The sequence below is a fragment of the Hippoglossus hippoglossus genome, chromosome 10 (genome assembly GCF_009819705.1).
Source record: "Hippoglossus hippoglossus isolate fHipHip1 chromosome 10, fHipHip1.pri, whole genome shotgun sequence".
Lineage (NCBI taxonomy): Eukaryota > Metazoa > Chordata > Actinopteri > Pleuronectiformes > Pleuronectidae > Hippoglossus > Hippoglossus hippoglossus.
Window position 1 is genome coordinate 13,240,213 of NC_047160.1, and position 12,733 is coordinate 13,252,945.

General features: G+C 40.7%; 1 protein-coding gene across 2 annotated transcripts in view; it reads right to left on the reverse strand.

The window, feature by feature from the left end:
• The window catches only part of ccdc88b (coiled-coil domain containing 88B), a 45,654-nt gene that overhangs the window by 23,099 nt on the left and 9,822 nt on the right, over nucleotides 1–12,733 (reverse strand). For both annotated transcript variants that reach the window (XM_034597193.1, XM_034597194.1), the window contains 12 exons: nucleotides 12,459–12,528; nucleotides 12,209–12,267; nucleotides 10,674–10,757; nucleotides 9,765–9,905; nucleotides 8,264–8,409; nucleotides 7,033–7,114; nucleotides 5,990–6,148; nucleotides 3,281–3,427; nucleotides 2,757–2,934; nucleotides 2,443–2,558; nucleotides 2,022–2,090; nucleotides 200–904 (listed from right to left, as the gene is read on the reverse strand). In XM_034597193.1, the coding sequence (XP_034453084.1) occupies nucleotides 200–904; nucleotides 2,022–2,090; nucleotides 2,443–2,558; nucleotides 2,757–2,934; nucleotides 3,281–3,427; nucleotides 5,990–6,148; nucleotides 7,033–7,114; nucleotides 8,264–8,409; nucleotides 9,765–9,905; nucleotides 10,674–10,757; nucleotides 12,209–12,267; nucleotides 12,459–12,528 (1,956 nt within the window). The remainder of the gene's footprint in view (nucleotides 1–199; nucleotides 905–2,021; nucleotides 2,091–2,442; nucleotides 2,559–2,756; nucleotides 2,935–3,280; nucleotides 3,428–5,989; nucleotides 6,149–7,032; nucleotides 7,115–8,263; nucleotides 8,410–9,764; nucleotides 9,906–10,673; nucleotides 10,758–12,208; nucleotides 12,268–12,458; nucleotides 12,529–12,733) is intronic.

Consider the following 12,733-nt stretch of genomic DNA (forward strand, 5'->3'; position numbering starts at 1 on the left):
ACAAACAATATCAACCAGGGTTTAATATCATATTGAGAATATGTTGTTAAACTTATTGATACAGAGGATAACGACTTCTTGGACACTCAAAGTCATGGGGGATATTACTTGTTACACTAAATGTTATATCAATCAATCCATCCATCCATCCATCCATCCATCCATCCATCCATCCATCCATCCACCCATTCATCAGTACCTCTATCTGCCTGCGAGCTTCTCCCAGACTCGCAGCGGCTTTCTTCAGGCGCTGCAGCTCAGCCTCCAAGACCACCAGTCTCTGCTCGGCCTCCCAGTTTTTCTTGCTCTGCTCTCCCAGCTTGGAGTACAGAACCTGAGCCACATTTGCCTGTCTGTCAGCCTCCTCCTGGGCCTCCATGAGTCGGGTTGTCAGAAGCTCCACATCAGGAGCAGGCAAGCAGCACTCAGTCTGCTCTGCAGCTGTGCTCTCGGCGTTATCTTTTATGCTTTGTGGATGCTTCTGGACCTCGGAGGTTGTTGTTGACGCAGGCTGCTCTTTCTTTAGTCCACTTTCTCTCTCCTGTCTCTCCCTTTCTTTCTGCCCCCCCTCTGCCTCTCCCCTCCTTTTGAGCTCAATCTCCTCATCACATGGTTCACCTTTTCCCCCTATAATGTGGAGAACCTCCTCACCCACGCCTGCTTCCCGCCGGGTCCCAATGATTTCTCCTCTTCTCTCCCTCCCCTCCATCATCTTCACCCCTCCTTCTCCCTCTCCACGGCAGGATTCAGAGCCCTGGACTCCCCTCTCCCTCCTCTCCTCCTCCTCTCTGCAAGGCTTCGTCATTCCTTTTTCCCTCGTCTGGTCTTCTTGGTGTTGGAGTTTGGTCACAAGCTGTTCTAGGTGCTGTTTCAATGTGGCATTTTCATTCTTCATGTTTTGAAACTGAAAAGTATAATGGGAGAGAAATGTCTATGCTTTTACAGAGCTTTGAATTTCTTCTGTTTCTTTTCTTTTGGTGCTTCCATGCATCGAACATGAATCAACTTGAATGCATTGTGAGTAAAAAGACTGTCATCACCTCTTTTTCTTACTTAAAATGCAACCAGGATCGATACAAAGAAGCATGAAAGAAGTAAGAAAATGATGGAAGCAGGATAAATACCAACGAAGAGATTAGAGATTGATTTAAATGATTTTTGGTTGGTTATAAAAATAGTTTACAAAGGCTCTGCTCTACACATATAAACATAGAGGCAACTGAGCCGTAAGACTGGACATCCTGAAAAGAACATGAGGTCACAGCTATCACAGATAATTGTACAATTCAGAGAATATGCGGATACACTGTCAGATAAACCATTAATACAGCATTTCTACATGCAAAGAGATAAACCATTGCAAACCTATCTGTGTTTGAATTGATCTGTGGATTTGATACAAGTTGATCGATGATTGAGAAGCAGCTGCTTGTGAGGTGTACCTAATAAAGTGGCCGGTGAGTGTAGAGTATAATGAAAATTTGTTTTTATTTGTTTTTGTTTGTATTTGGGGTTTTCGTTGTCATTATGTATTTATTTTTAAGTGAATGAGGTTGGTGTAGGGACACTATGTATATGAGTTTATTAACTCTTAAATAATGACAGTATTGATTTGACCATCATGTTATCTAGAGCCTTCAGCCACTCTGCTCCCGGCCTCTGGAACTCCCTCGCACTGGATATCCTTAATATTGACTCTCTATCCATTTTCAAATCCTGTCTCAAAACCATCTTTTTTTTTTCTTACATTGTTATTTTTCTTTGTTCTGTTTTTATCTCTGCCTTTGTCAAGTGACCTTGAGTGCTGTGAATGGCCCCTATAAAATGTATAATTATTATTATTATTATAGGTTTTTCAGTTATAACTTTTTAGACAATATTATTGTATAATATTACTTCTATAAGTAAGAAATAGCACTGTGAGACAAAAAAAGACATTGTAAAATGAAACATTTCTATTATATCTGTTGAATTTGGGTCTGCAACAACCTACAGTAACCCTCAGGTCCCTCTCTGCTCACCTCTGTGAGTGTGTTCTGATGCTCCATCTCCAGACAAGTCAGCTCATCCTTTGTATCTGGAGGATCCGCCTGCAGCGACAGGAGATCGGTTAACTCCTACAGCTGCTTATCCAAAAATCTTTAGCGGCTCAGACACTTACAGATGCTAAGTCTACAAGTGATTTCAATAAACACACCGACGTAGTCCTTTCTGGTGATCATTATAATACATAAGGGCAAACTCTACACAGTTTATGCTCTGCTTCACATAGTATGGAGTTGAACATGTGCTTCTAAAGCTCTGTCATCTCTCTTCTGTCTCTCCCTCTAACCACTGATCCCTCCAATACACTTTCATCATCTATATTTTGTTTATAATCTGCTTTGACCTCAGACCTGTAGGTAAACTGTTAGGGTTAGAGTTAGATGCCTCAGCCCTGACCTCCTGCTGGGCCTGAAGCTCCTCCAGTCGTCTTCTCAGCTCTGCGTTCTCCTGCTCTGCTCCCAGCAGCCTCAGCGTTGACGCCTCACCCACCTCCACGCTCAGCGGCTTCTGATCTGTGATGAAGGAAGGGATAAATAAAGAATAAAGCATAAAAAGGAGGAGAGGCGGAAAAGGAAAATGGAGGAAAAGAGATTGAACTTGATTATTGCTGATTGATAACCTGTGGGCCAGTATTCCCCTCAACATATTTCCTCTTATCAGTTAATTAAAATGTCTTAAATGACAAGGTGCAGAGAGGCAGCTGCTCTGACCAATCAGTTCGCTCAGCTCCTCGTCAGAGTCCAGTTCTGATTGGTGGAAACGTTGGTGAACTGCAGCGACGGAGGGAACGCTGCCACCTCCGTCACTGCTGCTGTGCCTCAGGTCTGCCTCAAGGCTCATGTTCATCTCCAGCAGCTCGTCAACTCGCTGCCTCTCAGTGTCCCTCTCCTACACACACACACACACACACACACACACACACACACACACACACACACACACACACACACACACACACACACACACACACACACATTGATGTCAAGGGGCACACACACAATATACAAAGATATTTACTACATTCATGACATACAAGGTTTTTAAGAAAGACTGATTATTTCCTTACATATTAAACACACACGTACGTACAAACAGAGCCCTCACAAACACTAATATGTCCAACAATACCATTTCAAATTAGACACACACAAATTTAAAAACATTTGCAAATTTAAAAAACAGTATACAAATTAATGATCACAAACACAAAGTTAGACATCATTGCTCCACCCACCGCTTCCACATCCATGATTTTATTTCTCAACAGAAGATTGTCCCTCTCCAGCTCCCTTAACGAAGAGCAACGTGCCCGAGCACCTGTAAGCTGTTCTTCCAGGAGAGCTTTGGTCTCCTGCAGCGCCGCGCACAGCTGCTCCTGCTCCTGCAGGGGGCGCCGCACAAAGGGAGAGAAAACATGGAATGATAAAGTGGAGTTATCATTATGTCAACCGGACATTAGGTGGACCTTCAGAACAAATATTTGACCACATTTTTTCTAGAACCCAATTTTGGCGAGCCGAGGCCAACCCTGATATTAGGGAGTAAAAGATTTCAGATACGGATACGTCGGCCGATGTTTATATAAGAAAAACAGGCAATGATTCCTGATTTGTCATTATCAACCTTCATGACAACCTTGATATTTTTGAGTTTACCCATAAACTTTATCATAAACTATAAATAAAATGAAAATATAAATTCAACCAAATATATGAACTTGAATCAAAAAATAAACAATATTTTTTTATGTAAAATATAAACATTCTTAAAGTTCTTATGAGAAATCCTTTCTACATTGTTTAATCTGCATAATAAAATGTTTCATATTGACAAACATAAATGCTAATACCGATTTTTATTCACCAACCAAATCCTTGGTCTGGCTCAAATTTTTCACTTCCGCTCATCAAAGCTTTTTGATTTTTGTCCCACACTTGTTTGCACCAGCACACAAGATGATATGTTGTGGACACAGTCAGGACTTCATGTATTCTGTGAGAAGCGATGGTAATTTACAATGCAACCACTTCCTCTAATTTGCCCACACCTATAACTGCCACAGTTGTTCTAACATTTCAAAGAATTTGGCCAGTAATTTCCTCTATAGTTATACATGTTGAGAACAGTAATATAGGTCTATAGTCGTGCATTGGCTTTAACCTCAATTGGGGTAGTTATGATGAAGATGCAGGCAGGAAGTGGTGAGGAAAGGAAAGAAAGAGAATGATGCATCAAGGTCCCTCAGTATGGAAGATAATATGTGAGTTTGTAGAACATAGAAAACTGTTCCATACTTATTATGTAGTGTGATAAAATCTTATTAATCTTTTTATGCTATTGAAGTTCTTATCCAGCTGTTTGTCACAATTAAATACTGACACCATGAGAATACAGCAGAGTAGGTGAAATGAAAACCTGTGTGAGAAAAGCCTGCTTACATTCCTCAAACAAAGTTATGGAAAAAATATTATTGTTCCAGAATCAGAGCTGAGAATCCAGATATCACACTGGCACTTGTATCAAAAATGCAGCATCCCTTTTTATCCAGCAACAAAAGCCCGACATGACTTGTAGCTGCTTTTCATTCGGATCTTTTGAGGCAGTTTTCACTGGAGAGGGAAGAATCTCTTCCTTTTGAACAAAAACATCACTCCATAATTCCACTAAAACCTGATATTTGATGATGATTTTGTCTTCAGAAAGAAGAAAAGTTACAGCTCCCGGCAAAACAAAATGGGCTCAGAACTATAACAGGTGTCATCAGTGCATGTTAAACTGTGTTTAAGTGTAATTCCCTTCATATTTCGTAGTCATCGACTTTGTGTCTGTTAGTTATGGTAGCAGCCTCAGCAGAGTAATTGCTGAGATCTATAAACTCTACCACTAAAATAATGTGTGACAAGATAATAAACACAAGTGTTCAGACAAACAGATGCTAAACAAGGCAACATGATGATATGAACCACTTGATTTTTGAGGGGGAAGCAAAACGAGCCTATAAAGATCTAATTGTATGAACATTTGTGATTCTTCCCTGTGTGACTCATTATTAGAGATGTCACTGAGATTGTCAGCACTTGGTGCATTCTCCATTATCACGGCCTGAACTGTGAAAATAGGATCTGAACTGTTAGAATCTGGAGTTTTCCAGCACAGATTGCATATAAACATTTAATGGCCGCTCTTCTTCTAAACTTCACAGTGTCAAAATTAATTATGAATCCAAACACAAGAAAAATTCATCCCGCTGTCTAATTTGGGCTGTCACAGTGACGCAGAATAAATCATAAAAAGAAGGTGACAGCGAGGACACTGGGGTGTTTTACAAGGATATGAGCACATTTTCCGCCTCAGAACAGCTCTACTACCACAGAATAAATCTCATTTGGGTATAAAAGTTCCAATAACCGAAGCCATACTCCTGCTCTCTGTCAATGAAGCAGCTCCGGGCTGTAAATCCCAATGACATCATACAATATAACCTCGTTCTCTGACTTTGTTCATACTCACTCCTGATTGAAAACCTCACAGCCATAAGATGGAATATATGGCTTCTGAGAGTACATCTTTTAAAAAAAATAATAGCTACTCAGGGAACACTTTTAAAAGAGGATCTTCTGGATACGACCTTCACTGGTAATATTTATAAGAGGAACTCTCTTTGTCTTTGTTGCTTTTTGTGTGTTTATGTCCAAAATATCTGATGTCTATATGTAACGCACTGTCACAACAATACCAATGTATTTCATGGTGTAGATGTAGACGTGCTGGTTGTTCCCTCTGTGGTGTAAAGTGCTTATTCAGAAGTGTGTGTGTGTGTGTGTGTGTGTGTGTGTGTGTGTGTGTGTGTGTGTGTGTGTGTGTGTGTGTGTGTGTGTGTGTGTGTGTGTGTGTGTGTGTGTGTGTTTGTGTGAGTGTGTGTGTAAGCGTGCAATGTGTGTACCTTCAGCTGAGTGCGTGTGAGCTCCAGGCTGCGTAATCTGTGTTTACAACTTTGAAGCTCAGTCTGGAGATGCTCGGCCCGTGTAGCTCGCTCTCGGGCGCAGTCCAGCTCATCCCGCAGTGCACGCATGCCCCTCACCTCACCCTGCAGAGTGCGGTTCTGCAGACACACACACACACACACATATTCAAACACCAGTGGGAATGAGGTCAATAAAGGTTGTATACAGATATGGGATATGCAGCAGAACAAATGTTGACAAAGTCTGATACAGAGAGAAGGAATAGTGTGTGTGTGTGTGTGTGTGTGTGTGTGTGTGTGTGTGTGTGTGTGTGTGTGTGTGTGTGTGTGTGTGTGTGTGTGTGTGTGTGTGTGTGTGTGTGTGTGTGTGTGTGTGTGTGTGCGCGCGCGTGTACTTAACAGCAATGAAATATCCTCACAAAGAGAAAAGGAGATAAAAAACAATTTGTTTACCTGGACCAGGTTCAGATTAAGGAAATAATAACATAGTGGTGAACAGAATAAGGGTCATTTAAGTCATTTAATTGAAGCTACTGAAACATTTTGTTGTAGTATCAAATAATGCCTCAATGACAAAACCTTAGATTGTTAGTAATATTACTTCTACTGGAATGATACAACTAAATGATTTGGGTAAGGAAAATTGCGACCCAGGATCATGCATCTAGTTTTGTTCTGAATATTGTTCAACCTGTCAGGTTCAGCTGGGACAGGAGTTGAACTTTAACAGCAGTGTTCCTCTGGACAGCACTGTAGTTGGCTGCAGTGTAATTGCTGCTAAATACATGACCTAAGAGGAATCAACTTACTGGCTATAAAAAGACAGCTGTGTTCTGTGCCGTTGGCTGTGCTTTACCCTTTTTGAGCCTAAAATACAGTGAATTATAGCCATTGCCAAATTAGTTAAGTTTTATGTGTGATAAATTCTTCCTGTGTGTCCAAAGCTTGTTAAAAATAGTTACAACAGAAACAGCTCAGATTTGGCAGTACAAGTCGGGCGCAGCTGGGTCAGGTGTCTGTACCTCTTTCTGAAGTTTCTTCAGCTGCTCCTCCATGGTTTGGATCTCCTGCTTGTTATCCAATATCTGATCCCCTTTATCTTCCCTAGAAACAGTCAAACATAAAACCATCATTACTTAACTAGAATTGCTGCGTTGTGGTTGTATGCCTGCACCAACCAGTGCACTTTCAGACTACATATATTTCTTTTCCAGATTAATATGAAGTCACTATGAACTTTAACCTCTGAAATCTAATCAGTTCATCTTGGAGTCAAACTGGTCAAATTTGAGGAAATCCCCTCAAGGCAAACCTGAGTCATCCTGCTCAAGAGGCTAAAAAAGTGTTTTGTGAGGCCACCGTGACCTTGACCACCAAAAATCGAATCAGTTCATCCATGAGTCTATGTGAACCCTATTTGAAAGAATTCTCTTGATGCGTTCTTCAGATAAGGGTGAGGCCAAATAGGGTTTGTGAGGTTTGTACCAAATTTGAAGAAGGCATTCTTGAGATATCGAGTTCACAAGGAGGCAGAGGGACAACACAAAAACAATGCATCCCACCAGTGGCTGTCGCAGCTGTGGAGGCATAAAAATAAAATAAAAAGCAGTTCATAATTTTCATTTTGACGGGTTATATTTGCAAGAGACATGTATATCCAGAATTATAATTGGCCAACAGTGATATTACGATGTAGTCTACATTGAATCCACTCTGTGAATTGGATTAGAGCAGTGAGCCCCTGATTTGTTCCCTAATGAGAAACAACTCACAGTTTTGTGTATTGTTAAGTGTGACTAAATCATTTGCACATTTTTTATGTTGACCTTTATCAAAACTTCTCTAAAGGCTCTCTTGAGTTTCCATCACACACACACACACACACGCACACACACACACACACACACACACACACACACACACACACACACACACACACACACACACACACACACACAAACACACACACACATTCTTGTACTTCAATCTTAGTGAGGACACTCATAGGCATAATGCATTTGCCAGCCCCTTGGTCGAAACCTTAACCATCACAACTAAATTCCTAACCCTAACCTAAACCCAATTCTAAACCTTGACTCTAAAACCAAGTCTTAAACCTTAACCAAGCCTATAAAAAAGTGAGGACCGACCAAAATGTCCTCACTTTCCAAAAATGTCCTCACTTTGTTAGGGCTATGCTCAAAATGGTACCCATAAATATATAAGAACAAGTACAAATCCACACACACTCACAGTTGCTGTTTAAGGCGGCGGAGTTTGGCCTTGCTATCTGCCAGCTGGAGTGCCAGACCTTGAGGTGGCTCGTCGCTTTGACCGCCCAGGGGCACCGTGGTTGAGTCAGCCTGGGCCTCCCGCTCCTGACAAAGCTCTACTATCCTCTGGGAGCGCGAGGGAGCCAGAGATGGGTCGATAGACGAGGCGAGGAACAGAGAGGTCGAAGGAAAAGATTTGAGAACGAGACATAGAGAAAATAAGAGCAACTCACAGGAACGACGAAAAGGTTGTTAAAAGGGTTATACTCATAATGTTAAACACAAGTGAGGATGCCTGTTCAAAATGAATGTAAAATATATATCTACTCGAGATTTTATATGACATAGAAGAAGAAAACAAATCCAGTTTTCATGTGGTTACACAGTTCAAACAACAAACATCCAGGTGAGCTTAGTTGAGTCAGTTTGTTACCTTTTCTAATATAAACTAAAGGTTTGTAAAAATAAGTATTCACAAAATAAAAATTGTATTATTCACTATTCTACACTGAAATAAACCCATAACAATGTTTTTTTATGCAGCAAAAACTAGTAACAGATCTCAGTCAAACTGCACGACGGTGTCAAAATAAAACAATGTCATATATTGAGTGATAATTGTGGTCTGCGTCTCAGAGCAAAAATTATCTTGCTCTTTGTACATAATATATCTCAAAGTCTTTTGTTGCAATATCATTATTGAGAGAGTGCAGGAGAGCACCTCAGTCCACTGCATTTTAATTTTAATTTTAATATTCCACAGTATTCTCATGTTTTCTGCATTTAAATATCTCCCACCGCCCACTCATCTGGAGTGCAACTACAACAATAATGTCAGAATTACTGCGATCTGAGTGGGATAAGGTATAAAATGTTGATCAAATATATGGCACGATGAAAAGTGCTGTACTTACTTATGCATGCTTTCATTTTCAGTTAATCCCATTTTGTTACTTCTTAAAAAAGACAATTTCTCATTATCATGCTGGTGTGGGTGAAACAGGTCTCAAAGGAAAAACATCAAGAACATTTTTAGGATTTGGTCTTTTGTTTTTTGGTGGATATTTTTTCTGCAGAGGTAGAGAGGAAACACTGGTAGATATTGTTCTTATATAAGATGTTTTTCATCTTTCACCACAAAGCCCCACAAGATTTATTTGGAACTAATTTTATGACTATGTCAGATATCATCACAGCATGTCTGGCTTCTGCTCTAGAGGTTCTCTCACATTAGTGTCAATATTATCACATCATTTCAAATGATAGTTGGACATTATGGGATTTACACGTATTTAGATTAAAAGCAGCACAGCTAATTCCCCCCTTTTCCAGTCCTTATGCTAAGCTAACCTAAGTTAACTGGCTCCTGGCTGCAGCCACACATTTACCATGCAGACATGAGAGTGGTATCAATCTCAAAGAGAGGAAATTAGTATATCTTCCAAAATCTCAAAATGTCCTTTGAGTGTGGACATGCATACCTCCAGGTGAGTGTCTCTCTGTGCCATCAGGCCTTGAATCTGTTTGGCCATGGAGCTGAACACCGGCTGTAAGTCTGCACCTTCCACCTCCACCAGCTCCTCCCACTGCAGCGGCAGCACCATGCGAGGATCCTGAGTCACCTGCAGCAAGGACAGGGTCTCAGGTTTGCAATAAGAAAACTTGACACAAAATGGCTGATCTGGAGACAAATTAGCCAGGAGGTATGAAGGTTGTGTGAATACTAAGCAGAAATGCATCTGTTTGCAGTGGGAAAAAAATATTTCTCATATTTCTATCTGTGAAGTGTGTCCAAAAATGCCTGACTAATGCATGCAAAACTAATAATCATGTAAACAGGTTTGAAATGTCCTCAGGTGGAAGGCATATGAACTGCAAGCAGGGGCTGCATCCACTCTTGCAGGAAGGACACCTCTCACCTCAGTGATTTATGAGGCTGGCACAGAAAACGATGGTGGAAACATGCTGTTATTGTAATTCAGACACACTGGGATGCAACATGCTGTTTTTGTAACACTGGCAATTATCCACAGGGTGTATTTTTAAAAGAGCACAATTTGGCATTCATGCCTTATTGGAGAGGACAGCAGAGAACGACAGAAAATAAATGAGGAAGAGGATGAAGAGAAAGAGGTGGAGGTAAAGAGTGGTGCAGGATCCATCCTGCAGTCACAAGTGGCAGCCAGAGGTAAAGAGGGAGCCAGCACAGTGACAGGAAGCTCACACTTACTAGGAGCAGAAGAGGTAATAGTTCCACACTGTCAGCCTTCAGGCCAGACCGTGATGTAATTCTTTACTAAATCATATTTATGAATAAAAATCATTTTAGAAGTGTCTCCCCCTGGACAGTATTTCCATCAGCAGGTTTTTTATATCTGAAGTGAACGTACCTGCTGAATACAGCTGGCAATGGCCGCCTGGGTCTCAATGTCCAGAGACTGAATCTGCTGAATGAACGTCTCCTTCTTCTCACACTGCGGACACAGAGGTTTTGTGTGTGTGTGTGTGTGTGTGTGTGTGTGTGTGTGTGTGTGTGTGTGTGTGTGTGTGTGTGTGTGTGTGTGTGTGTGTGTGTGTGTTAGATCAAAATATATAAATTTCAACATTTCTGTGTTTTCAAGCAAAGCTGTCAAACATTTAGGAGCTTTTCTCTGATTTATAAACTGAATATCTTTGGGTTTGGGCTGTTGGCCCATTTTAAAGCTGTATCTCAGTTTCTGAGAAAAGATGACGGGCATTTGTTGTTACAATTGTTGACATTCTAAACCAGAGGTCTTCAACAGGGGGTCCGTGACCCCTAGGGGTGTCCGCGGAGGTACTGCAGGGGGGTCGCGAAATTTTGGGTTGATTAGACAATTGTTTATATTTTTTTAATTTTTAATTTCTTTTTCCAATAAATTTTTTTCCCACAAATTTAAATGTCTTTAAATACACATTAACATGAATCCAACATATTGTAGCGAACGGATAAATGGAGGCAGAAGACGTTATCTTTCGGTGTATTATTTGAATAGCTTAGTATTGAATGCACAATAACAGGGTAGCTATGTTTATACACAGCACTAGGCCCAGTTTAATATAAAACACGATTTTATACAATATATATATAGTAGGGGGTCCCTGCTCTATCTCTCCATCAGTTTGGGGGTCCTTGGCCTGAAAAACGTTGAAGACCCCTGTTCTAAACAATTCATTGACCAATCAAGAATACCATCAAGGGAGTAATAAATAATAAGACAATCATTGATTGCAGCTGTACAATAATCAATTAATCAAATATTTGCTAATAAAACAAATTATTATGTGATTAATCTATCATTATCAGTGGTAATATTCAATATGTAGAGTACTGATGAAAAATATTCAATCCCTTCTTGAAAGCTACAACAATGTGCTTATGTTGAAGGTTTTTCCTCGATACTGAATAGACCAAATGTTTGACCTTTCAGATAAAAAAAAAGTTTAATAAGCTGCAGATCTCTCGTTCAGCCTTTCTTTCTCTGTAGGTAAACATCTGCTGTTCTATTCTGTTTTGGCTCCATCACTTCGATTTTTCTACAAACAAACAGTGTTGCCATGGGATCAATTTGAAAGATGCTATAACAGGGGCCGTATCCTGCCATGAAACATTGGATAAGTTCAAATCTGGGCCTAAATAAAAAGTGTGGCCATCAGTTGAGTAATTATTATTCACTCTTTGTGGAACAAGAACGTCTGTGTCAGATTGCATGTTGATCCATCCAGTAATTGTTTTACTCAGGGGCAGAGGATTGGGATCGATCGACAGACTGACCACTAGGCTACTGCTAAAATGTAAGATACTGAACAAAAATACAAAGCACTGGTTGTCCAAAGGTTCAGTAGAATAACGCGTGTCATTATCGACTTTTAAAAGAGCGTGGTGGTCATGTGAGTCTGTGATCACCTGCACGGAACAACCCAATAAGAGGAGCAGCAGTCGCCTGAGTTCTTCCACCGCCGCCTCTGAGGACACAGAAATAACTGTCATCATCATTATCATCGCCATCATCTCCAGCCCCCACCGCCATCCTTCCTATGATTATCCCCTTAATGTGTTTCACAGATAGCAGAGATATGGACTCGTATATAAAGTATAATTACTTTCTCGCTGCTGACAGACATGGTGCTGATAGGATTTTGTTGCTATCTTGTACCTGTGAGGGGGTCCTGCCCCAGGATGGCGACATTTGGGAGGGACATCAGTATCAACTGTTGCAGGTCTTCCTGCAAGAAAAGAATAAATGTGACGAGTTAGGCAAAAAAAGAAAAACTGTTAGTGATCAGCAGGTCTGCCCGCAGTGTGACTGAATAAACAACAAAACTTTCCACCAGCCGGCTGCGGTTTGTGGTGTAAACAAACAGCTGATATCCGATAAGAGTATGTTGTTTCTGTTCTTCAGGGTCAGGGAGGCTTTGTACTGATCAGGTT